At 39.1% G+C, this 27,648-nt stretch overlaps 2 protein-coding genes across 2 annotated transcripts in view; one reads left to right on the forward strand and one right to left on the reverse strand.

Moving 5' to 3' along the window:
- Nucleotides 1–27,648, reverse strand: part of RB1 (RB transcriptional corepressor 1) — a 71,344-nt gene that overhangs the window by 3,081 nt on the left and 40,615 nt on the right. The window contains exons 18-25 of the mRNA XM_033052045.1: nucleotides 5,030–5,148; nucleotides 4,474–4,619; nucleotides 3,665–3,810; nucleotides 3,004–3,108; nucleotides 1,861–1,974; nucleotides 1,610–1,776; nucleotides 678–708; nucleotides 211–356 (exon numbers count right to left, since the gene is read on the reverse strand). Coding sequence (XP_032907936.1) covers nucleotides 211–356; nucleotides 678–708; nucleotides 1,610–1,776; nucleotides 1,861–1,974; nucleotides 3,004–3,108; nucleotides 3,665–3,810; nucleotides 4,474–4,619; nucleotides 5,030–5,148 — 974 coding nt within the window. The remainder of the gene's footprint in view (nucleotides 1–210; nucleotides 357–677; nucleotides 709–1,609; nucleotides 1,777–1,860; nucleotides 1,975–3,003; nucleotides 3,109–3,664; nucleotides 3,811–4,473; nucleotides 4,620–5,029; nucleotides 5,149–27,648) is intronic.
- Nucleotides 21,465–24,361, forward strand: LPAR6 (lysophosphatidic acid receptor 6). Its single transcript, XM_033052050.1, has 2 exons — nucleotides 21,465–21,750; nucleotides 21,863–24,361. Exon 2 carries the CDS (start codon nucleotides 22,108–22,110, stop codon nucleotides 23,128–23,130), a length of 1,023 nt encoding a protein of 340 aa, XP_032907941.1. The 5' UTR covers nucleotides 21,465–21,750; nucleotides 21,863–22,107; the 3' UTR covers nucleotides 23,131–24,361.

Below are 27,648 nucleotides of genomic sequence, written 5' to 3' on the forward strand. Positions count from 1 at the left end.
TTACTTTCATAACCTGAACTTTAAATCAAGGGGAGTTGGTTCTGACATCAAAGCATGTAACAGAAGAGCTTCATGCTTCCATCTCTCATTTGATACAGCTGCTGAAGCTCATGAATTAACACAAGATGGGATATCAGGAAGAAGCTAGGATGAAGGCCCTGAGAACCCAATATATGCAAGATCTCTGAAAAACCCAGGACAATCACTCACCTTCCATCTGCCTCGTCTTGCCCCTCTATATCGAAGCGCAGCCTCTTCAGTGGTTTCGGGGCAGCAGCACCGACTTCTGCACTGCGCTTCAGCTGGCACTCACTGTTGCACACCATCTGGTTTATTTTTTGAAACTTTTCAGAAGTCTGAAGTGACAAGAAAATAGGGAAAGAATTGCCAATAAATCCTGAAACCACTCCAACTTTCCAGATTATCCACAAAAAAATTAGGAGTTCTAAAACTCTGGAGTTTTAAGAATCCTTATCTCGTGCCAATGTAACTAAAATAAAATGCAGGCAATTTTGAAGTGAAGTCTGGATATTTGAAAGGAGTTAACAAAACTTCCCTGTAATTACTATATTAAATCAGATACATCATTGGCTTGCTCTGGAGATGTGAGCAGGCGATCCCTTTCCTCCAAAAGTTACACGCATTTAAGACCAGATATCAAAGATGTTAAAACTCACCCCAAATGATTCTCCAATTGACACCAAAATTCTGCCAAATGAAGAAGAGAAGTTTAAGCCACATTTAGCAATGACAGAAGCATCAACTCAACTAATCTGCACTGGTTAGCACAAGGCCTTAACAAGGTCTCTTCCTCTCTGCATTAACAGTGCAAATCCACACTGTGCTTTACTGTGTTGAGATATTTCTCTTTGAGCCAGTGAATGCTGAATCACCAAATTAACTGAATCACACAGAAATGAAATTGTGGCTTGAAAGAATCAGAGGCCTTCATAGTCTATCCTGTATCAGCAGAAAAACCCTTCAGTGCTGGGTACTCAATCATCCTCTCATCTCTAACTTCAGGTGTTTGCTAATCAAAATCATGCAGGACTTAAAATAAAAATACACAATAAGATTTAAACTTTTGTGCACAGTGGGACTCACTTGATCCTAGTCTGAAAAGCCACTGGAAACTGGTACATTTACTGTCATCCTCATTTGCTAAGAACTAGTAAACAAGAGTTTGAAATGTTCTGTTCAGCCAGCTAAACAAACTTTTTTTTGGTTTGTTTGTTTTGTTCGTTGTTTTCTTAGTTTTGTATGTTTTGAAAAAGTATTTTCCCTTTAAAGAAGCATACAAGGCTCATCTGTGTTTTTCAGGAGTGTCATGCAGGGTCATAGTCAACAACATTTAAGCAACCAGGTAGGAAACTCCTCTCTTTGGTGGAGGGTAGGAAAAAAAAGAAAAAAAACCCCCTCCTTAGCACAAAAGAGAAGTGTTGAATAATGAATAAAGATTCCAAATACAGGACAAAAAAACTATTAACCAGAAATTGTATGATAGCGACAGACTATTGACAAACTAGACTGTGCAGTTTTCTAATTTGCTTCCACTGAAATCCCCCAAATACCATAAATTAAGTCAAAGAAATGTTTGTCAACAACGCACCTAGACCTTGGAGTCATCTTTGTGGGTGACTGAAACCCATCAGAGAATTTGTATGGGCTCTTCAGAGGTGAGATGTAGATGTTATTGCCAGCAGAGACACGCCGAGGAGAGTTGGAAAACTGGTAAGGACTGCGAGGAATGTGTGGGATAGGTGACAGAGTGGGAGGCTATAAAAACAATAAAATAATCATAAGGTTTTATTGCCTATATATTTCTAGTCTACTGAAAAATGAACAGAGCTAATGGCTTACCCTGCTGGAAGCATACTGCAAAATGTTTGTTTTCAGCTTCTGCATAAACACTAAGTTGTAAAAGACTATGATGGAGTCATATTGTTCTTCCCGGATAAGAACACGTTTGAAAGTCTGCATAGGGTGAGAAAATCATACATAGATTTAAAAAAAAAAGGAAAAGAATGAAAATTTTACATTTGACAAACTCAAAGTCACTCAAAGTCTGTGTAAGATTAAGAGCTAGGATGGCACATGGGCTGTATGCAAGCCATTTTAATGTCTCTGAACTGTTGGGGATTTTTCCAAGCGTGTTTGAACACCAGTACAAGCACCTACTTCATTAACTGGCACAGTCCCTTGGTGTGAACACAGTTCTAACATTTTCCAAATTTAAGAACAATTTGCTTTCACACATACTTTTCAAAAAGTCTAGACTACTGTGCATGCCTTGGAAGGCTAAAAAACTCATTACTGACCTGATGGGGATAAAATAGTTCTATAGGCTTGGAGACAAAAGTTTGGAGTTTAGCCAAGATCCACAAATACACTATGAGAAATTCTGCTACTGAGAGGATGTTACAGTTCCATTAACTGATGAGGGTTTTTCTATTGATTTCATTACTGTGAAATTTTGCTGTGCAAAATTTCAGTACATTAAAGCTCCTGTGAAGAAAGAAACTTCTTCATGTTAGAATTAAGCCTGAAACTTTAATACATACACAGCTGTTTGATACAGAGCCATAACATCTCTACGTGGTATCAAACTGTGTTTCTCTTGAAAGTTTCTGTGGAAAGTCATCTGCTTCTCTTCCCTTAATGCTCTGTAGAAATTAGACAACTCAAAGGAACTTGTGTTGCTTTTTGAAAATCCTGTTAACTCCAGACACAAATTTTTGATTTAAACTCCAAATAGAATAATAAACCATTATTTGGTATCTCTCAAAAGATTGAATGAAGTTTGTCTTCTGAGGAGAGTTACCATTATGCAAGATGTTTAAAGGAGATATTTAGTATTAGAGCCAGATTTCTCCTCCACAAAATGAAGATGCAGAGAAGCAGAAGTCTTCTTTTGTATGTTCAAGTGTAGTTCATTTTTATTTCAGGGGAAATAATTAGTTTTTAAGATTTTTATGGAAGAATAACATTTAAGAACTTCCATACCTCTTGATTTGTGTTGCAAAGCTCCTTGTATGCTGAAACTATTATTTTAAATCGGAGATCTACGTTCTTTACTTTGCATATGCCATACATGGAACACATCATGATCTATTAAAGAAACAAAACAAGACAACTGAAAATGCAGAAAATTAATTCAGCTTCTTCATGTTCAGCAGAAACGTTCTATTACTGATTGTGCTCTATAAACTAGCAGGCAACTCAGCTTACAAAGAACTTCAGAACGTAAGTCAACATAATGCCACCTCCATTTCTATGCGACAAATAACTAACTGGAGCTGATAGTACCTTCTCAAACTCACCACATGCTGCAATTTTAGAGTAGAATAACAAAAAATTTATCACCCACACATGTTGTCTTTCCAAAGAAAATCACTGTATTTTTATGTAAATTACTAGAGATTATGGTCTGTCCTCATTACTTTGGAAATAGCTGAAAATGGTATTTGAAGGTGCCATATTAAGTAATTGCCAGTGCTTAAAAAACTGAGATGACAGACTTCAGTCTAAACTAAGTCCTCCTTTCAGTGATCAGAAGATTAATAAAAACCTCAGAGTACAATTTCTAATGGCTAAAGAATGTACAAGGAACATTTTGTTCAGAAAAGCCTTTTTAAGCTTTTAAAAGCATTTTTGTCCATGTTACCTGGTCCAGGTGCCTGTCTCTCATTAGCTCATACTCATTTTGCAGCGTGTGCTGGAAGAGGGTCCAGATCAAGGGTTCCAGGTCAGGATGTTCAGAGAGAAGGTGAAGGAACAGGGTATGGAGTCGACGATAAGCCAGGAGATACACTTTAGAAACAAAGAAAAATAAACTGAAATTGTAGCAACAGGAGTATACAAAACAAAAGGAATGCAATGGAGGAGGGACACTGTCTCCAACAAAAAAACTCTACCAGACAGTAAATGAAGGCAGTAAAAGCCAGGATCAAAATAAATGGAAAAGGTTTTCACACAAGAGACAATGGAAGCCACACCAAACAACACTGCACACTTGTGTCTATGTCACTTCAAAAAGAGCCTGAACAAGCACATGGAATGTGAATCTGCTTAGAGCTACTAAGCAGACACAGCACAAAAAGTCCAGAAATCCCCCTAAACTGGACAAAAATCAGGCCTGGGAAAGCACTATCTATGTCTGCCCAGTTGCTCAGCTTCACATGACATCTCTTTATGGCCACTGCTGGGAAAAGGATGCTACAACAGAAGAACCCTCTGAGCCCATGGGGACATTCTTACAGCCAGGACAGGTAAGTTTTCAGTTTGAACTCATGGAGTGCAGAGTGTACACAGTAACCACCTGCTGGCACCATTTTGCTCCTTCTTCCAGAGGTCTGCCTGATGTTCACTACAGATTCTACAACAAACTTTTCAGAAATGTTGAGTGCCAAAACCCAAAAAAGACATAAACCAAGAGACAACTTTGCAGTGTCAGCACATGCAGAAGGAACAAACCTTTTTTGTAGAACAAAGAGAGGGAGGTAGATTTCTGTGGTTTCTGCGTCTGGGGGATCACAGAAGGTTGAACATCTGGAGTGGAAGTAGCACTTAGAGGAGGTCCAGATGCCTTCTTCTTAGGAGATTTCACAGGAGAAAGATAGCTAGAGGTTCGACATAAGTATTAAGTATTAATATATATTAATATAAATACATTAGGTATTTAACATCACAGGGTGAAGGAACAATTCTATATGAATAGTACTTGCAGGAACTCTTCCCCATTAGAAGAAACAAATTGCTATTGTGACCTGCTATCCCCAACACCTGATACAGGGACTTATTTATTCCTAGGCGAGTAATGTAACAGTTTAAAATTATAAGCTTGATAGGGCTGGGGAAAATATTCCAGCATTTGATTTAATTTTTTATACATAATAAGTATCTGCAAATAAAATGGTTTAACAAAACTTAAGTACCAAGCCTAAGAAGTAAGAAAACACAATATAGGTGGATTTGAATATTAAGGGTGATATCACCTTTACATTTTCCTAGACCTCAGGGATTCACTTACAGGTCTGCAGCAGTGTGGTTATGCTGGAGAGGCATATTGAGAGTAGAAGTGGGTTCAGGCTGATCAGTTTGCCCTTCTCGCTCTTTCGACTGCTTGATAAGATCAAACAGAGGTGACCCCTGGAAAAATTACAGGATTCTTACTGCAATGAAATCCTACATTACACAAAGAAAAGACAACCACTCTGAATGAATTTTGTTCCTTGTCTAAAACCAACCACCAAAATGTGAACCTTGAAAGAACATTAAAGCTTTAAGGTACTTCAGAACACTCATACTTTGCAAGAAAAATTTTAACCATTTAACTTTGAGCTATTTAATACATCAAATGCTTTTTTTCCTGTTTCAACAGTAGTCCATTAGATACAGGTTAACTGAAGATTTGAGACAGTTGTATTAGTTGTATTCTAGAGTCCCTTACTACTTCCTGTTAAAGCCATTTCTGAAGAGTAATCAATACAAGAAAACACATAAAAGGTCACATTTCAAAAAACACAGAACAATACAAACAAAAAATCCTCCCAACCCCCCAAAAAATCCAAAACCAAACCAACCAACCAACACCAGAAAAACCCACCAAAAAACAGCTAAAGGAAACCTCAGCTCACTGGTGACTGAAAGTTTCTGCTGTACCTACTGTCAATCCATTTCTGCTACATCTACCCAATATTTTACATTTGATACTACATAAACCACAGCCACTTAACTCTGCTGGGGACTATTTAGTCTCTGCAGCATCATGTTCCAGAGCCATCTCTGGAAAGAATTAAAGTGACTCTGGATACATTCAGTCTCTGCCCTCATGGCCCAAAGCAAACCCTATTTTGATTTGAGGCTAACTATCAGTAATTTAACCAAGGCCTCTGCAATACATCTGAAACTAAGAGCTCAAGGTAGGAGGCGATGCATAGAGGATGTAAGTGGAATGGAAGAGGTTCTGGCTGAAGCCACATCAGGCTTTCTGCTGATGTTAGTAATAAACAGCAGTCCTGAAGAAACAAAATCTCAGGCTGCTTGTGTCACACACAGAGCAGAATTATGCTGAGACAGCAAGACTACATGGGAAAATATTTTTACACCATATTTATAAATAAATTTGAAAGCACAGGGTTGATGGCTTCTGTTTGTTTTACTCTCTTTAAACAGGAGACTCATCCTTGAGTACAATGCTGCCTCTCAGCAGTGCAGCATCAGAACTCCTGAAGCAACAGAAGAGCATTTGAGTAGCAAATATGTGCCTTCTTGAGAGTAGGAGGCAGGGGAAGCAGTATCCATAAGACTCAGGATGAAGTGGGCAAAACCAGACATGCAGCATTTCCCTCAAATGATCACCCCAAAAGACAGCAGTAAAACCTGTCAGCTCATTGCTTTGTACACAATACACTTTCTGATGGTTCATGGTCTGTTTGATCCTCCAGATTTTTAGTATTAAAATGCATTGCAGAGATTTCAAATCTGTGGCTATGAACAGGAGCACAGCATGCAGGTAAAAAATGCAGCATCACCTGCCTAGGGCAATAAGAAATGGTCTAGTAAAATTAGACTAGATTTACTAGAATTAAAACTAGCATTAAGACATTCCTCATTTAGACCTATTTCTAAAGAAAGAACACTTTTTTCTCTAAGTACATAAAATAAAAATTCAGAGTAACAAGATGAGAGTGATGAGATTTACAATTTTTCACACTGCCATTTTAAAATTATGATTTTGACAATACTGGAGCCATTTCAGCCATAGCAGAAAAAACATCAGTTACTGATTCATAACCACAGAGTTGTTTCTCCATCATTTCTCCAGTTCTGCTCTTGGGCTGGTTTGCATCATTCTTCCCTTCATTTATGAGCATACACACTTCTCACTTGTGTTTCTCTTCCAGCACTGCCTTTGCTGGAAACAGAGGCACATGACCTCCATTTCTCATTCTTCTGGCCACTTGGCCTCTTCCTTTTTTATTATTCCCACCAGCACTTCACTTTGCTCTGAGGAATCCAAATTTCTCTCCCAGAACAATCATTGCTGAGATATCTTGACTACGAGTGAACCCTGCTTGATTAATTTCACATTTTAGTGATAAATGACTGCAAAAGTATTGCTTTTAATAAAGGAGGAAAAAGAGTTGATGAAAGGGAATGAGAGGTCTAGAAAGAGAAGCAAAAGTTACTATTCTTGAGTTAGCACTTGAAACCAGCAGTTCTAGGTCCTGCTCCAACTTTGCTCATGCTATTCCAAGTGTGATTCCATTGGGTAAGGTATGGGGACACAGCAGTTTGCTACACATGGATCTATCTATTTCTGCATCATTTCTACTTCTACTTGGAGCCTCAACAATCAGTCAACCTCCACATAAGTCAACTAAACCACCAGAAAGCTAACAGAGGAAGCAAACCCAGATTTAAATCTGCTCTGCAGAGAATCACAAACAGAGCCAGAACAAGCTGTAAGAACAGACAGGGCAGCCACAGCACAAAGGCTGGGAGTAGAGGAGAACAAAGTACAGGGTGCTTTTACCGCATTTACCGACAACAACCTATTCCATAACCTGCTTGGCATGTGGAATTTTATCCAACAAGAACATACAGAACTGACTGCTGCTTCCCATCAGTTAGATAGGCTACATTCAGCAAGAGGATATTCTTTGTGTGGAGACATCTACCCATAGAGCCTGAGCAACAAGATGCAGTGAGTCCAATACACCTCTTTTGGTTCCCACAAATACTAATTGACGCTGTGGTTAAAAAGGTAGCAAGACAAAGAGTGCTAAAACCCAGCTGGCCCCAGCAGTGCAGAGCTTCCAGCACCTGCAGTGGCAGGGTGTGAGAAAGCCCCATTCAACGTCTCTCAGCAAAACACAGCCTTGCCACCTAGGCTGGCTGCACAAACTTGTCAGCCCAGCGGCTGCACGAATAGAAAGTGGTTACTTAACTTTCAGACCTGGTGACATTTAAAGTGGTTGTTTTGTTGATCACAATTTCCACTTTCCTCTCAGACTTTAGGTGCAGACCCTCTGCTCTGTCCTCGGGGACCCCTACCAATCTCATGGGTACCTTTCCAAGTGCATGGCCACATAGCTGGAGAAGCAGGTGCTGCACTGACAAGACTGATGCCTCACAAAAAACCCCTGTGTGCCACAATGCAGAAACACAAAGAGATGGGTTTTCTCAAGTGCAGCTGCCCCCCACACTGTAAAACGATGAGTTTAATGACAGTCATGTCTCCTTTCTTCGTACTTAAACATGAAAAACACTTATATTCCGTGAATTCAGAGCGCATTCTGCAGCTTGCAGGGCGTTTTCCAGCTTATCAGGGCAAACTTCAGCTTCAGTCCCACAATTTGATATTTAACACTCAAATGAGAGAAATACAACATCATATTAACCAGGCAATTACCATTCCTCTAAGTAGTAATCACACAAGAACTTTAACCCCTGGGTCCAGCTTAATCGAACAGGAATGTTTATCAGGAACTCGTTACTAAAGTGATGTTACACATGCTATCTTTCACAAATTTCATATTGCTTTTTAAAGCTTTTAAGCAGCACTTAAGGTGAACAGGTCACCTCCAATGCACTCCTTTAACATGAAAGGAGATTTGCAATTTTCACTTCAATTTAATATGTACTCAGTAAGTGATTAATCTTACTAGATGCAGCCACAGAATGAATTTCACTAATTAAGCAAAATGCTGCTTTTCATTTGAGACTTCCCTGTGATGGCTACAGAAACCCCATTTTATTAGTGCAAAAAGCAAGAAAGCAATGAAGACTTAAAATTTCTCAGGGTCAGAAGGCCACTGACATCAGAATGAAGAATAAGACTCAAATTTGACTCTGTTCCCTCTCAAAATACCCAGGGCAAACTAACTCTCCAAAGCTAAACTCTGTGAATTAAGTGGGGCTTTGTTAAGAGTGGCTTTGCAGGATGCTTCCCTGCAGCAACGCCTCCACCACAAGCATCTGCAATGATTTTTCCCCATCTGAAAGCTCCTTTTATGGAAAAAACAGGCAGAATTTCTTATTTGCTACTCTTTATTTGGCTACAGTGAAACTACAGGACACACAGGTGCTTCCCAGCTTCCCAATCTTTGTATTGGCTCTATCCCAACTACATGTTTAATTGCACTTTGTTTTCCATGAAAAGATTTTAAAAAAACCTTAAAGCCTTGTATATGGGGAAGAGCCACCCTGGGGTTTGGGTGTACTCCACTGACCACAGAAGAAAAGCCCTGAGCAGCTTTACTCTAAACAGTGCTATTAGCAGTTCACTAATAAAAAAACCCTGCTTTTGTCTTTGTTTTCTACATGCTTTATGTTTTTGTTCTCGGCAATAATTTCCTAATATATTTTCAGGTTTTAGTTATCTGTTAAATTTTAACACAGTGTTTAGCACTTAACTATGTATATGTCTCAATGCCAAGGTCCCTTGGGTGTTGGGTTGTTTTTCTTTTGCCTCGGGTTTTTTTTTCTTTTGCTTGTTTCCAAATTATTAAACTAGTCAATACAACACATAATGTTAAGACATGTTCTTCTTCATAATGTCATAAAAGATGGCAGTGATTTTGCAAGGCAAAACAAAGCCAATTTAGAACTGACAGCTTTGGAATGGAAGTGCAAGGCTTGGATCAGCACAAGCTATTTCTAACCCTCTTTCCCAAGGGGGAACTGCATGCCCAGAAAGTTAGTTTTTGCTTGCAACCATGTTTTCAGAAGTTTCACATGACAATTAGTTACCAGAATTCTGAAATAATTCAGACCTGCTAAAATAAAGTAGACTTCACGGTCTAAACTGAAATACTATTGATGATGAAAAAAAAAAAAATCAACAAAACTGAGGAGTGTCCTAATTTCACACGAGTTGTGTTATATAAATTATGTCTGTACTGGGGCTTGTTCATGTAAAATTTATAAAGAAAAACATTAAAAACGATGGGGTTAATAGATTAATTCATGTAAGAATACTGACAGATTTGCTTTTAACTCCTTACAGTGTGCATATGTTTAATTACAAGACCTATTCCTATCCCACTCATCTCAAACATTTAAGAGTCATTGAGCTTTGTGAGGATCTCCTTTTATCTAGTGATAAAGGAGTTCAAATCCCTCCAGAGAAGGAAAGCCAGGCTGCCACAGCCTGAATATACATCTTACACTTTGTTGCTTTAAATGATGCTGCAAATCCATTCTCCTCACAGCTTTGCAATAGTCTACTCTTCCTCAGAAGTGCAAAGACTTGGCAAATCTCACTAGAAATCAGACATTATTTCAGAAAAATCAACACAATACCTTTCAGCCCCTCCACTCCTGAAATTATTCTTCACTAATTGAAGACCAATTAACCAATTGTCTGTGATTTAAAGGCTCTCTTAGCAAAGGTCCATGGAACCCACCTCACTGTACAAGAGCAGTACAAGAGCATCATGAAAATATCTTTCCTAGCAATGCAAAAGGAATTCTGAGGAAACACTTTTTAACCATAAGGATGATAGACCTTCTGTGTCAACATGGTGACTACAACTATTAGCTCAAAAACATTACACAGACAGTGATAATGCTTGGCAAATAGGGAACTTCTGCACAGTTACTGGTTTGTGGCTCTGCAACCAATCACCAGTTGAATACTGAAGGAAAAAACAAATCCTGGTCATTAGGACTGCTCATGTTTGCCAAGCCTGCGAGACTAACTTCTAAAAATCACTTTGAAAGGAATTTTGAAAGACAGTCTACGAGCAGAACTATGTTTTTACACAACTGTTTTGTTTGAACTTCTCAGGATGACCCTGGGCAGGCTGCTACTACACACTTAGCAGCTCTTGCACCACATCCTTCAGCAGTTTTTCTGCTCAACTCACATAGCTACACATGCAGGTAAACAAAGCACTACAAAATACAATAACCCTTGCTTTTTTTTGCTGAACCTATTAAAAAAAATACAATTTTAGGCTCATTTGCCACACCTTTTTTTCCTCAAAACAATTGCTATGAGCATCTTCCAGAGGGATCTGTGTTCTGCACTGGCAGTGCTGCTGCAGAAACAATCTATCTGAATTAAACAGCAAGTTTATTACTCAGCTCACAGGGCAGCCAGGCTTCAGTATGACTAATTCTTGGACAAATCTCAAGATTTTTAGGCAAGAGCCAAAGGTCCCAAGGACAACTGAATCAATACCAGTTTCCCGCTACTATCCACACAGGAAATTGTGCACAATTAACCAAACCCACCTGATGTGAACCACTTGACTGTTCAAAATGACAATGTATCAACAAAAAAAATCTTCAGGTTGAAAGTTTTTGCAACAGCTTTAAGTTGTGAAAAAAACTACAGTGCGTAAAGGTTTTCAGCACAGGAAGTAGAGGAGAGATGCTGTAAGGGACCATTATGTTAACTAACATCACACAGTACTAGAAATAACAGTTCTATAGTTATTTCTATGCAGGAAAAATTCTTCCACTGGGGAGCAAAACAGCACTCAAGCACTTACTTTCTTCAGAGGAACTTTTGCGTCAAAAAATATCTAGCTTGGTAAAGGCAATTTATTTATGTCATTACTGCTGTAACAGCCAAATTGCCATATATCTCATCACATTTTCTATCAGTTTCATTTACACAGTCTCAGTCCCCAGAACAACAATTAAGAATGGTTCTGCGAAATATTTTCACAAGTGCAAGTGGAAACAGGACAATAAAGTGCCTCTGAGACCTTTGGTTAAAGCCCGTGATTCAGCTACCAGAGAAGGGCAAAACCAATAAAAAGGTACCAAAAAAATCCTAAACAATTTATCTAAGATCTAAGTGAGTTTATGGATGTGGTAAATGCAGACCACACTTGGACCACGTCAACATCTGCAAGAAGTTTGAGTTCACATCTCTGCAAACTAGGCCAGTACTATTTTTCAGAAAATAATGTGAGATGTGATATTCAGTGCCTTTTCTCATGGCCACATGAGAATCTTTTATGAAGACTGATCAGCGATGGCCAGCTCAGGCTCTGGAAAAATATGCTGGAAGATTAACATTTCCCCCTTGGATATTCAGAGCAAAATCATGTGGATATTAGAGAACCACAAAATGGTTGGAAGGGAACATAGTGGGGCATCTGGTCCAACCTCCCTGCTCCAGCAGGGTGTTTAAAACCCAATGCATTTCTATTTGGGATCTAGGAAAACATTTATCTTCTTCAAGGTTTAAAATCTACAGCTATAAAAAGATAAAGATCATGTTTGATTGGGTTTTTGGCAAAACACCACAAACCAGATCCACCACCCCCCACGTCAGACGTGAGCAGCACCAATGCAGAAACCTCCCTCCCCACAGGAAACCTTTGTGCTACACGTCTATGCAGTGAAGGACCCACACTCAGCATCCCACCTGCACCCCCTTTGCCCACCCATTGTGGAACCTGAAGCCAGAACTTGGGTTGGAGGCTTTGTGCAAGACCCATGAGGGCAACCAGTTGCCTCACAGAAGCTCTACAAAAGCCATGCTGAGAAGCACACACTCAGCTGGGGACTAAAAAGCCAAATCTTGCCCAGCCAAGGCACAGGCATGTGGGTCTTGGACCTTCATAAACATAATGAAGAAGCCAAGCCTTCTTTTAAAATTACAACATGTCAAAAGCAAGGATTTGAAAGACTGTCAAGACTCTTGATGCCTCCCCCTTTTTTTCTGTGCTCAGATTCTCCTGAATGGATTTTAAATCAAGAAAATTTCATGGCCTCTGCTCCCTCCTTCCACTGTGCCACACTTGCTCCTTTTAATTATATAACCTTGGCATATAATAAAAAATTGCACCATGTACATAGAAAGAACTTATGAGATGTTCCCAGAAGCAATAAATCAATGACTCAATATTACATTAGGCAATACATGAGGAGTACATATCAATAAAGCAGTAAAACTCACAAGTGATCACAAAATGTTTCCCTGATCTCACTGAATTACAAATATCCTGCTAGAAACTTAAATTATTCTGTACATCTATTCATACACTCCTGATATTTCAGAGAAAGATGGACAAAGAACACATGGAAGCAACTGTCAAATTTAAAAGAGTTCCTTTGATTTGAATGCACTTTTACTCTGCTATCTTTACTTTCCCTGTAAGGAAAATGCTTTTGGTTAGTGCGGGATCTGTTACGGGCAGTTCACTGCCTTCACCACAAACATACTGATATCAAACTCATGGAGAAACCAAAACCCAAAGTGTGCCCACGAGCACAGAAGAACAGCAGCCTTACACATAAATGACTTATGAAAAACTCATACAAAGCAACTTAACTAAGATACTTCAATCCAGTAGGAATTCTGCTATGTAGGTTTCTGTATTTTTTTTCCTTAAGTATTTAACAGGTTCTTTGTTTGTCATTCAATGGGCATTTTCCATAGCTATTGTGAAGCATAGAAACCAGTGACTGAGCTACAGCAACACCAAAACAGGTTTTATTATTTACTTCCAAGGAAATAAGAGGCTGAAAATTAATGTATTTCTGAGGCTGGACCCGCAAATTACAGTCTCAACCTGAATCCTACTACCTGACTCTCTATTTTGTCTATTTTAACTGCAGGTAATGTGAGGTATCTGTAGCATATTTACTTGTCTGCAATTTTTTAACTCTCTAGACTGGCTGGCCTGAGGCAATGAAAACAAAAAAAACAGTATAAGAGTGAAGACAATTTGTCCAAAGCATCCAACGCCCTGAAGTCAGTAGGAAAACTTACAGCATCTTCAGTGCACTCTGAATTGAACATTTGCTTAGAAAGCTGTCATCCTTTATCACCTCTATCAGTCTTCTACGGGAAAGCATGACTATGCATACTACGTCTGCAACACTGCTCATTTTTATCCTTCTTTGTGTAAAAATCAATTAGGCATACATGGCTCTCTTTTATTACATTATAAATATCATTATTCCAAACAGTTTACATGAAAATAAATTACACGGTAGTAGGCCAGGAGCATAGATCTCACCCTTGAGCTTAGCTGAGGCTTTTAAACCTCACACCACCAAACACTAGGCTAACGTCTGGCCAAGAGTCAAAACAATACAGATTTGAAAGCCTCAAAGGTGAACATTGCCACAACACTTTCAGCACAGTTTCACCACTGGCTTAAATCAGTTTAAGCATGCTGGTGCTTCTCCAAGTTACACATCCGCACTTTTTGCCTCATCCCTTGCTTTAGCGTTATCACAGCTGCGACTGCAAATTATTAGGATGTTAGGATTAGCTTTAAACCAAATAGCTGTCCTCATTTGTACACACAGTACAAGAGAAGAAGCAGAGAGGCTTAAATGGACAGCAGTAGGATTACTTCGAGCAACAGCCCACACTTAAACTGTTTACATCAACCATAATAAACAGTATCAGAACCCAAGGAAATAAAAAATTACAGAGAAAGTTAAGGGAATGTTTGTGAGCAGAAGTAGGACCTCTGTGATCCTTCCATAATAACAGGTACTTCTTACCTACTAAACTACCACAGACAACAGCTGAGGAAGTTTGGCAAAACCCAGAAACTCGAGCAAAGGCTGCGCAGGACCTTGCAGGCTGCACAACACTACTTGGAGCTTCCTTCACCACCTCCATTGGAGGAACAAAATACTACTGCATGGATATCTCATGGATATCAGGTTATCCATGGTATACCTGGCATCATGGATACAAGGAATTGCAGCATAAAGTTTCTGTTCTAAGTGTAGAGCCTTTTTCTGAGGCTAAATACATTATCACAGAACAGTTTGGTCTGAGAAAAAGGACTTTAAAGATCATCTAGTTCCAAAACTCTCACCAGAGGCAGGGACAAATTTGCCTAGAACAGGGGGCTCAAAGCCCCATCCCCCCTGGGGCTTGAATACTTCCACAGATGGAGCACCTTTCTTTCAGAGGACTCTCTTCCTTTTGGCAAAGGATAAAAATCCCTCATAACAAGAGCACTTGCTCAGGGCATGAGATGTGGGTTCCAGCTTCCATTCCCCTGCCAGGGTCAAACTAATGTCTCCCAGAAAAACACCTTGCCACTTCCAGGAAGGTTATTAACAGAAATTCAATGAAAATAGATCATTTATGTTTTGCATTTCTCCAAGATGGCAGCAGAAAAAATTCTGACATTTCCTTTCTTATGTTCTAGTTATTAGTTGATTGCCACATTGAAAAAGCAACTGCTAAATGTGGTCAACAGTGTAGTAAAATGGCTCATAAAGTACCAAATTGGTTCCATTAAACTTCAGGATGTGGGCTGGAAGGAAAGAGTAGTTGTAAGGGAAAGTCAGCTGAAGTATTTGCAATTGCTGTTTACCAGTACTAATGATATGCTAAATAATCATTTAAGTAATCTTATCAGGCAGAATTTAAAGAGGTTATTTGCTGACTTACACATTTAGAAAGTAATAGTTCTTCACATTAATCAAGCCCAAGTTCTGCTTTTTGGCAGCAGTTTTCCCCGACAAGCATTTTCATGTCAGTATTTATCTAAACTAATTAGCTTACCAGCTTGAATAATTCTTATGAAACTTTTCTCCCCCCCTTAACTTCTTACATTCCAGTTTCGTGAAAGAAACCAAATTAATATAATAGGGTTTTGTTGGGTTTTTTTTAAACAACATGAACTCACATAAATCTTACTGAATGACTATGGCAAATTCTTTCAATAAGTTCATAATGTTATACATTATAAAAACCAGTATAGGAATGTGACTGTGGGCTTTGTGCTGCTTCTGACAAGTAGAGGTTAAAAACCTCTCTATATGAAGTCAGAGGCCTCCATTTGGCCAAAACTGAAAGAAGCTGTAAACACTGGATGCAGTATTTGCAAGTAATTTGGCATGAAAATAAAACATATCCTCAAGAACCAGTGCAGTAACACCAGTAATCCTGACACAGAACCACACTACCTTAATTAGTCCTGCCCAGAGAACATATTTTGGGCAAAAACTTACACTAAAGATATGAAAAATAGTAATTGATTTAGAATTACACAAACTACAGATGCTCTTCTACAAGTTCTGTTACCCCTACCATTTCATCCCATATGTTTGGAAGAGTTTCAAAATAATTAATGAGGCTTCTTTCCTATCATTTCTAATATTTGCTTACCATAGCAAGCAATTTTTAAATTTATTTTAGGTTTTCTTAAAACAATCATGTTCTGCACTTGAAAGGTATTTTGAGTAAAAAAATTTAGCCATGGAACATCTGGCAAATTTCTGCCAACTCAAACTTTGAATTTTTAATCCTGGGACTTAGAGAGTATAAGAATGAGTAGAGCCAGAACTTGCCAGAGTGTTTGGGAAAGGCATTCAACTTATTTCCTGCATCTACAGCAGACAGAAATTTCAAGTATTGATGTTATTTCAATCACGTTTGCAGAGTAACTGCATAAACACTGTTTTTAAGTTAGAAAAAAATGCAAATAAGTTTAGAAACTCAGATATTTTGTTCTAGTTAAAGCATTTCTCTTCCTACCTGACATCTTAGAGATTCCTCTCATTCTATTTCTATCCACTGAAAATCATGTTAAGATTGTTTATAGTCTTTTTTCCATTTTCCTTCCCTCTGAAGAACATCAACATCCACTTTTCAAGCTTTTAATCTCTACGATCCTTTCCTTTGCTGTTTAGTCCATCCCTTTTTAGCCAATTAAACTACAGATTAAAGACTGAAAAGATTTCTGTTATCCAACCTCTACTAGCCTACTATGAAATCAACTAAACTTACACCATCAACCCAAGAGTAGAGGCAGAAAAAAAGTACTCTAGCAGCCTAAAAACTCATACAGAAGGAGAGAAATTGTTTCCTCTATCTACAAGCAGGAGAAGAGCAGTTGTCTCGTAAAGGAAACTGAAACAATCAATTTCAAAGAGGAAGGAGAAGCACTTCAAATGCAGAAAAAGGAAGAAGTCTGGAATCTTATTCTGAGCATCTTTTTCCCTTTTTAAGGAATTACACAACCAACTTTTACTTGTAACTTGTGTGTGTGATTTCATGTGTTAAGCTAACAAGTTTCCTGCCATGGAGCAGCCTTTAATGGCCTCTGCAGCAGTTGCAAGGGATTAGGCTGGCTAGATAAAAATATTCTGTTCATCATGTTTTATAATGCCCATTTGAAAACTTGCCTGCCACTGTATTTTTTCCAATACAGGAAAAAAAGGGAATTTTCAGTGCCGTAACAGCTTCACTCTATCTCCCTGGGTAGAGACCATCACTGCATTTTAAGACAGCAGTGAGCCACTTCTCAGAAAAAGCCTTAGAGTAACTTCAGAGTGGCTGAGCAGACAGCCCCAAAAGACAGCTGAGAAGGTCAAAATGCCCAGCCCTGTTTCTTCTATACCTATTTTTCCAGAGACTTATGGAGATGAAACAAATTAAGTCTCTTAATTGATCCTTTTGCTTGGCTGGAATCTAATCTAAAAATACAGAATTTTAATCTATGTTTTTGCCACATTCAGTAGCCACTATAATTATCTCAAGACGATATTTAATAGAGGGTTCTCCATCCAAGGGCTCCAAACTGTATTTAGTTTAGATCAAGACAGCTTCACATGCCAGTGTGGAAGTGAAAAGCTCCTATGTGGAGGGAAGCTTGAGGACCAAGTCATAGAAAACTTTGCCAGGACGGGAACTGAAAATCTGTGGCACAGCCAAACAGATTTCCTGGCTCTAAGCCCTACTTCTCAACCATAATAAATTCCTTCAATTACATACACATATTCAAAGAGAAACTCGAGTAAACAGACAAAAACAACCCCCAAAAAACCCCAAAAAAACAACAACAAAAAACCAACCAACCAACCAAAAACCTAAAGCCCATCAAAATAACTACATAAACAACAATACTTAGGTCAAAGAAAACATTGTCCTGCCAGGGTTTGTCTTCCCTGCACCAGACAGCAAAAGTTCTTTGCATAAGACTGCTTAACCAAGGTGAGAACAAAAGCCTGCACCATGATACAGGCATGCCTCTAAAAGCAGTAACAGTAGTTACTGACGAATGGTCTTACACAGAGCATTTTGTGCACCTGACAACCCTCATTGCGTATTCTGGCCTTGGAAACACTGGAAGAAATTATTTCAATGCTATTAATGTTGAAGTAGCTTTTTGCCCCCTAAAGAGCTTGCAGTATTAGCATCAGCACAGACTGAATGCAGTAAATTAGACAAGTTCAAATGCATTTCATCTTTGACCACAACTTCAGTTTAATTCCATCTCTGAAGGTGAGGGTACCACCAGAGGAACATAAAACACTGGTCAGCACAACTCCAAAAGCTTGGAAAGCCTTCAAATAACTTGTTTTATTTCAGTGAAATGTTTTTTGTCACTCAACTTGGACTTCCGAATTTAAAGGATCCTGCCCCCCCATGTCCTAGAAGACAGCAAGTAACCACTCTGTGGCATCTTGGAGAGGAAGGAACAGTGTCCTAGACCCACTCTCCCAGCACACTAGGAAGGTTATAAGCATTTTCCTTCTGAACCCCTGTGGTGGAGTAGGTTTGCCACACAAATCCAAAATCACTTAAATAGGTATCTGAACTCAGAGAAGCAGAATTATGTGGCAACTGCCTGAAGCAGCGCAAAAAACTCGCTTGCTGCTGAAGTGAGAGATTATTTCAAGCATCTCATCAGCTCCTGGCTCTAAGGAGCCCATTTTTACTCTGCCTTTGGTGCCTTTTCAAGAGCCACAGGAAGCCTGTTGATGGAAATGCAGGCTTTGCTCATACAGCACTAGCAACAAATGACAGGTCCTAACTCATTTCCACCTCTGATGCAGAAAGGCAGACAGATTCGCATATGCATTTCTCTGTAGCAACAGAATTGTTTACTTTGGAGACAAAAAAACCCTCAGAGTACAAGGCCTGCCCTGCAGCTGCTTCCTCCTGTTTCCCCCTCCTTCCAATCCTAGAGGAAAATGGCCTGTGGTGAAGGAATATAAGCAAGGCCATTACCCTGTCAATTCTCCCCCCATAATTGTTAAATTTCTTAAAATTTAAGGTGTTGGGGGCGACTGAAGTCTTTTCCAAACCTGTCAGCACAAAGCCCAGCATCCTAAAACATGATCCAACAAAAGGAGAGTGTGAAATGAGGCTTCCCCCTGCTCCTGCTGGAGCCTGGCCAGAAGGGAGGCCACTCCTGACTCCCAACTGCTCCCAGCACACTCACACGAGTTCTTCAGCTTGGACACGTTCACCCAAATGAACACACTGCTTGGTAACAATCAGTTGCATCTGGATTAAGAAGGTGGGTATATAGTCTGCCTGTGCCCTTCACACTTCTACACTGAAATGACTCAGCCTGCCCACTCAGACGTAACTCTCCTCGCTGAAACAAGGAGTGAAGGAAATATCTGTCAATTCAGGGGATTTCACATTTTCATCTGCAGATGGAAAAACTCTGCAGCTGAATGCTGTTTCTGGACATGTACAAATATCACTTAGGTTGTCAATTAGTGCAAAGTTCATGTACTGTAGTGCACCAGAAGAGTTCAGAGCAAAAGAGTCCTCATGACAACCTAGCCATACAGCCCTAAAATCCAGCTCTGAGTAGTCTCCACAACTGTAACGGGAGCAACAACAAGGAACCACAGCAAGGCAGGAGCTCTGACAGAGCAAAGGCTGAGGATGCACCTTCACCACTGCTTTAAAGCACAGTTACAGTGGAAAAATGGACCAGACATCCCATTCTGTCTCTGTGCACCCACACCTTTGTCCAAATGCCAAATCAAGTTCTAATCAGTGAGATACACACTCATTGCCATTAGTTTCTCTTTAAATATGAATTATTGCTTGAGGCTTTGACCTGTGACATCAAATTTCTGTACTGAAGGGATTTTCATTCCAGTAACTCAGCCTGCCCCACAGAGTTTTCCTGTGCAAAGTTGGAGCAGTAAAACTGAGAGCAGAGCTCCTGTGACCTGATGCAGAACATTTGCAGGAAAACCCTTCTTTTACCATGCAAGGTTGCCAGTAACAGAAACAAAATTTAGTGTCTGATGACTGCTTTTGTGAGAAAAGGAAAACATTTATGCTACATGTTAAGCTGGACAGGAAAGACTCTGCCAAGCTCACATTTGCATTTCCAGTTGGCTTAAAAGTTCAAGATGCACTATGCTTTACATTTAAGCATGAATTTCAGTAGACATCAAGACTTCTTGTGATTATAGCCTGTTGAAGTTAAACTGCTTGATTTCACCTCAAAAATCAAGGTGAAAACATTTCACAGACAACTACATGACTATAATAAAACTTGAAACAAAATAAGCAAGACCCACTTTTGCATGTGTCTGAATTTCATCTGACATACCTTATGTTAAGAAGCTGTGCCAAAATCCTGTGAAGTGCTATTATTTACTCTCCTTCACAGTAGACAAGAAAGGTTTTTGCCCAGAGCCTTGCTTAGGCACAACTGATTAAAATACAGTTCAAAAGAACCATGCCACCCAGCCAGATATGAAGAGATTTGTTATTATAAAACTTAGAAATAGACTGGGTTTGATGCCAGAAGTGAGTCTATCCAAGTTGTTGTTTAATAAATGAGTCTGTCTAAACTGAGATTTATCTCACAGCTGCCCCTAAAGGCAGTAAGAGTTGCTTTTTTTTTTAATATTTACTTAACAATGTAATTAGTTACAACATGTTTTCGTTTCAATTATAAGTGACTAATGGGTGTATTTTGTGCATACGTGGTAATTGTCCCCCTTGAAATTACCAGAACCAAGTGCACAGTACACTACATGCATTTTGTTGTGTTAATTCTGCCTACATATTTAAGAAAACGCTTTTTGCATCACAACATTTCAAAAAAACACTGGAGTTAATTTGTTTTTTACAAAAAAGAACCACCTTTCTGATTAGAAATAAAGCTTGCAGTGTGCCTTCTAATATAGAACAAGTTAAAAAAAAAAAATCTCTCCTCCCATTGCAACACATCTCAGTCCTGTGAATATCCAGAACCAACCCGGTCTTTTTCAGTAATTATTTGGTGTAATTATTTAATTACCTGTCAGTGTTACTTTGTCCCTGCTGAGGTTTGTACTGGTGTATGGGGGGAATTTAGGAAGAACTACTCAGCTGATTTCTGGTGATTAATGTGTTCTCTATTACAAGCAAAGTTATTAACAAAAGGCACAATGTTAGTTCAATCCTGTATAAAATCCCACAATTACTACTATCTCCAAAGGAAAACAGCAATTTAAGGGCACAGGAGTTATTTAGACACTGCAAAGTCTCGTCATAACTGAAGAGAAAGGTTTCCAGACTCCAGCAACATTGACAAAGGACCTCTCGGGGAGCATGGAAAGAGTTAAGAGGCAGCTGCAGCACTCCATAAGCTACATCTGCAAGGTACAGCAAAGACAGGGGAAGGCAAACAAACCAAACTGAAACCATTCTTCCGCGCCCGGCCTCTTCTTCCTGTGATGTCATGCTACAAATTGCCTGGGCGCTCTGCTCCGCTCTCCAGAAGGAGCTGGGCTGGCAAGAGCAGCCGAGGGCTGTGGGCTGCAGGAACAAACACGCTCTGGAATTCGGTTTCTGCCCTGGCAAGCAGCTCCCTCCTGCTTCTGCTTCCCGCCCCATGGGGCCAGCCAGCGAGCCGACAAACTTGTTGTACAGAAAGAAGGGAGAGGGGGAAATGCAAGCGCCGACACTTCGCAGCGGCCAGAAAATCATTTCCTAAAGCACACGCTCCCAGAAAATTCGGATGGACGAGGCTTTGCCGTCACCATCTGCAGCCAAGAGTAAGGCAGAAAGTCCTACAATGGCTTCATTGAATAGAGGCGGGAAATGGAACTAAGCAAGCTGTGGGGTGACCTCATCTGCCACAAATGATGCATTTTCTGACTTTTGCAGACTGGCGATGTGATTACAAATAGCACTCGGTAGAGAAGAGAGACTTCCTGGTGATTTCTGCTGGAGATGTACTCCCCTGCCACAGAGCTCATCTGCCTTCCCTGAAACTTCACAGCGTAACAAACTTGCCAAAGCACACCATTCAAATATATCTGACCTGCAAGTTCTTCTGGAATTTCAAAAAAGTTGCAATAAAAATACCAGAGAAAACGCCAAATCACAGGAATTTCTAACATACCATTATAATGGTAAGCTCTAATTGTTCCACTGAGGACTCCTTTAAATATACTTTGTATGGGTGTATCTTTAGCATGGTGTTTGTTCTCGGCCTCATAGCGAACTGTGTAGCGATCTACATTTTCACTTGTACTTTAAAAGTGCGAAATGAGACTACAACTTACATGCTTAATTTAGCCATATCAGATCTGCTTTTCGTGTTTACATTACCCTTCAGGATTTATTACTTTGTAACCAGAAACTGGCCATTTGGAGACATTCTCTGCAAGATTTCTGTCACCCTCTTTTACACAAATATGTACGGGAGCATTTTGTTTCTGACTTGCATCAGCGTGGATCGCTTTTTAGCTATAGTACACCCCTTCCGATCCAAGACTCTCCGGACCAAAAGGAATGCAAAGATTGTCTGTGTCGCAGTGTGGATAACCGTGCTAGCAGGCAGCACACCAGCAAGCTTTTTCCAGTCCACAAACCGCCGGAACAATACAGAGCAAAGGACGTGCTTTGAAAACTTCTCAGAGGACACATGGAAAACCTACCTATCCCGGATTGTCATCTTCATTGAAACTGTTGGGTTTTTTATCCCGCTCATCCTGAACGTGACCTGCTCCACCATGGTCCTCCGGACTTTGAATAAACCGCTTACATTAAGTCGGAATAAAGTAAGCAAGAAAAAGGTACTCAAAATGATTTTTGTCCATTTGGTGATATTCTGCTTCTGCTTCGTGCCTTATAACGTTACCTTAATACTTTACTCCCTTATGAGAACACAGACCTGGGTCAACTGCTCAGTGGTGACTGCAGTCAGGACTATGTACCCCATCACTCTGTGCATTGCTGTTTCAAACTGCTGTTTTGACCCCATAGTCTATTACTTCACATCAGATACCATTCAAAATTCCATTAAAAAGAGTCGGTCCACCAGACCGCGGGACGTGAGTTTCTCTGAAAGGCCAGTTTCAGAAAGCTTCATTCAACACAGCCTTCAGACCATAAAAATGAAAATATTTGACAGTGACTCTACAATATGAACTATACTAAAAGACTGTTGGGACTAAACTGGAATTAGAAGCCTGCACATTTCTTCAGCTGTGGACATGTAGTCTTATATGTAAAGGCTGTGTTTCCTTCACAGCTGAAAAGTTTATTACAAGGCTGTAAAACTGTTAAGCATAATAGCACACAGAAGAAGTATTTAAAAAATTTATGTCAAAGGTCTGTTCTGACAGATTGTATGTTAGAAATGAACTTTTGGGTTGAGAGGTTAACCAAAGTCCAAAGACTGTTTGTCAAGTCAAACACAAATGAAAAAGTAAGTTGTTTTCCTTCCTGAAGCTAAAACAGTTGCTCAATTTAATAATGAGATCAGTTTCCAAGTTACTGAGGATGGGGGGTGAAGCTACCTGCTCTACACTGCAGGAAAATTGCCCCCTTTTCGTCATATCACTTCAGCTACTGTGTCCTCTCCAGCTTCTTGTCTCTCTTATACCCTACTGTCTTTTTCCCTGCACCTTCCTTCTTAGGGACCATTATGTTCACAGGAGGATTCAATCACTGGGTTAAAGAATTTTGTTTCCTCACAGGTTTATCTGATAAAAATACATGCTCTCTCCACCAGCCCGGCCCCCATAAAGCAATTAAGTCTCCTGGTAGTTTAGAGCACTTGGAAATGTCTCAGACAAACTGGTTTTTCTTCTCACCTCTCTCTCAGAAGCCTATGTGATTAAAACAAAGTAACTTGTGATGACTGAAGCTAATGCTTTAGGTACAGTACCACTTTATTAAACTCTTTTGTGAGGAGTTCTTAAACTCAGCATGACTTTTGAGGAAAATAACATCCTCTGAGTAAGTTAATTTTATCTCAAAGTATAGCTTCTTAGAAAAACAATACCTTTTCTAACTAGAAATAAACATGTGCATCAAGTTGATTATTTCTTCCAGGAAACTATTTGGTGTCCCATAAAGAAATTCAAGATAATTTTGGAGTGCAACTTCTTCTCAATTTTTGCATCCTAGAAATCATTTTAACATGAGCATTTAAAACTTCAAATGATACTTTCTTTCAAACTTTAAAAAGTATGACAATAAAGTACTTGGGGCTATGTCCTGGCAAAATTAATCGACACTTTGAAATGTCAGCACTATGTAAAAGGAGGAATCTACTGTTACAAACAGGAATACATAGACAAAACTGCTTTACAACATCCTGCTATGTATGCTTCTCAGCTACTAGAACACTGTGTACATTTTCCTCAGAATTAATTTAACATCACTGTAAAATAAAATAAAATTTAAAAAGGTAAAATAAATGTTGTTTTTTCTTTTCCAAAAACAATGGAGTCAAGAGTGAAAATTGAGCCTACATTAATTTGCATTTAAGATTTAGGGCAGTCAGCTACAACACACATACAGCACTGAGACATTTTTACACCAGGGCTGTATACAGAGGAGTAAATCAATGTTGGAAAAAAATGTATATTGAGCCATCAAACTACATGATAGGTTGTTATCTGGATGAACTTATCTCCCTATGCAAAGCTTCTGTTCAATTGTTATAAATCAAGCATACACTGCCTTATACTACCGGGAAACTGAGTTACTCAATGACTGATAGGAACTAGTGTTGATTAAAATTTTAAATTTAACAGCATTTTCAATCTTTATCCACATATAATTTATGAAAGGAAAATTCAAATAATATGGGCTTGAGCTCCAAAGATAGCATAGATATAAATGTCTGCATAACAGCTGAAATAAGCAATTATCTTTGTTGGGAACCCTAAACTCTTCTGATTCATATCCATCTTCAAAAAAATGCACAAAAATCTTGGCATGAGTAGAAATTCTCTGTTTTCCATATGCCACTGACAAATCCAAAATTCAACACCAGATATGCATCTCTAAAGTATCAATGCCTTTCTCCCTCTCTAAGGGGAGTGTTTAATATTAGACTCCCTCCAAGAAATGTGAGACAAGAGCCCCTAATGTCACTGCTGGACTATGTTTCCAGGGTACTACTCCCCTGAGCTTTTCAAGGTTGTTACCCAATTGAGTGACAGCTTTTTCAGCAACACCCCTCTGCCTTACAGCAGTGAGCACTCCAGAGCCTCACCCTGAAAAACAGAACCTACGCTTTCTGAGATTACAAAACTGCAGGGGAAAAATAAAAACCCACCAAAAGCAGAACAAGCAGACAAAGCCGCATATGAGTGCCCCCCTTTAGACCAAACTTTCTTTGGTGTATTGCCTCAAGTAGCCTGCAGAAGCACAGACAGCAGCTCTCTCTGCTTTGCATTCACTCTCCAGAAGCAGCAACTTCTGTTTTTTGAAAGAGCACGGTGCAACACAGTACAATAGCTTTCTGATCAGTTAATAGCTCAGTGTCTAGAAGCTATTTGAGGAAACTTTGTAATTTTTTTATTATTTAACATTTTCACAGAAGAAAAAAAAATCCAAACAAAATATAATAAATACCCTAAAAAAAAAAATACCAACCCAATACAGTCAAAAAGCATTATCTGTAATGCTGAGAATCAAACCATTACTTAAAAAATTCCTGATCTGACTGATTCCCAAGAGGGGGAGTAAAACTGTACCCTCCCATAACAAGGTGATATAAAGACAGGGTACCAGCTATTCAGGACTGGATGAGGTTTTCTCTGCCTTTTCTGGTTCTGCAACAGGATTATCCTGGAGAGCTGTGGATGGAGCAATGCTTTTGCTGGTGCATTCCTCAACAGATGCACTCCCTCTCTCTGCTCTTTACTTTGATAACAACTCTTCTGTCTCTGGGAATTCTGTCTTATGACAAAATTTAAATGTAAAATCTAGATGGGAAGTTACCTTCCTAAGTCATGCCAAGACATTTCAAATAAAAAAAGGCTTACATTGTCAGAGCTCCTGAGGATCTGAATGTGTTAAAACCAGTACTTCCTAAAAGTGCATAATTTTTACTCATATGCCTACCCAGGAGATCAGTTTTAGGATCAAAAACTTTAAAAATTGTTCTTTGTAGCGTGGTTCCTTCATTTACAGAGAGCAGAAAATGCATACTTGCTATAAAAATAAAAGCAGGGCAAATTTAATTGATTCCAAGCATGTTTTTGATCTAAAGGCAGGTAGATACTGATAACTAGATAATTAACCAACACTTCCAAAAGACAATGAAAAAAATTTGCTATAAACCTCAACATATTATTACTTCAAAATCAAAAGATATCCTGTTTTATACTTTCTGTATTCAGCTTGAAGTTTTAATCCTGGCTTTCACAGGAGCAGAATGCCAGGCAATTTTTTTTCCCCCTCAGTATACAAATATTTCACAAAGAAATACCAAATCAAATATGTCTGTCTTTTTAGTCTAAAGTGTGTAAAAAAAACCCTATAGAAAATACTTCAGGCAGGTAAGGAATCCTTAAATGAAATCAACCTCCAAGCTTTTGTTTCTTAAGGAAGTCACAGAAATGCAAAAATTGGAAAAGAGCTCTTGAGACCAGGTAAAAGATAAGACCAGCTGTACTGATTAGACCACAAACATGCAGCTAATCTACAATCCTGACTCCAGTGGCAGACAAGGCTGGATGTCTGGGGAACAAGATAACAGCAGGAGATGCACACAAGGCTTTCTCAAGTGCTGTCCCACTTCATCAGTCATATCTCATGACTTTCTGATATATTTGTGTGTTGAGCAAAAATTTTCTTCTGTGAGCTTAATCTGTCTTCCTGTAAATGAGCATCAAGTTTTTAACGTTCACAGCAGTAGAAAGTTCACACTTTGTGTGTGCATAGGGGGAACAAAACTAAGAAACCCAAACATCCTTTGGTTTCAAATCCACTAGTTTCATTAGTGCATTGGAAAGAGGCAGGGAGCACTAGATTGTCATTCAGTCTTTCCATACCACTCCTGATCAGACAGTCTTTTACCATCTCTTGCAAATGAGAGAAACTTCCACTTGCAATTTCAAGCACCATAATAACCAAAAGATGAGATTTCTAGAATTACGCAAAAAACTGAGCTAAAATTAGAGAACCCAGTGAGGTTCACTTTCAGACTGGTAATTTTGAAAATCCCACCTGACCACAGTATCCTCCAACCTTATTTATTCTTGCAAGTTATTTTCTAAGAGTTTTATCAATGAAAATCAATAGGTTTTTCCACCTAGGCAGACCTGTGAATCTTGACAAGTTCCCTTTTTTGCTAGGCTATTTTCATTTAGACCTCAGGTTCCTGGCATTTGAGCACCAGTGACAAAAATGAAAGAAGATACATTTCAAAAGCTGAAGCAAAACGTAGATCAGAATGATTCTAAATCTAGAAGACAGAAATACCTGGGCTGCATTTGTTATCCAATTACCAGAATATTGAAGACATTGTATAAACACAACTATCATTGCATTAGCCCATTTACAGAACATACTGAATAGGGCTCATTTAAGATGAGGCAAATTCAGAAAGTCTAGCTTGCACAGTCTAATACTTCAGCAAGAAGCTGGATGGAGAAGTTCTGGTTTGATACTGAAGCCTTTTATATTTATAACCTCACACACAT

Source organism: Catharus ustulatus, chromosome 2 (genome assembly GCF_009819885.2).
Source record: "Catharus ustulatus isolate bCatUst1 chromosome 2, bCatUst1.pri.v2, whole genome shotgun sequence".
Classification (NCBI taxonomy): domain Eukaryota; kingdom Metazoa; phylum Chordata; class Aves; order Passeriformes; family Turdidae; genus Catharus; species Catharus ustulatus.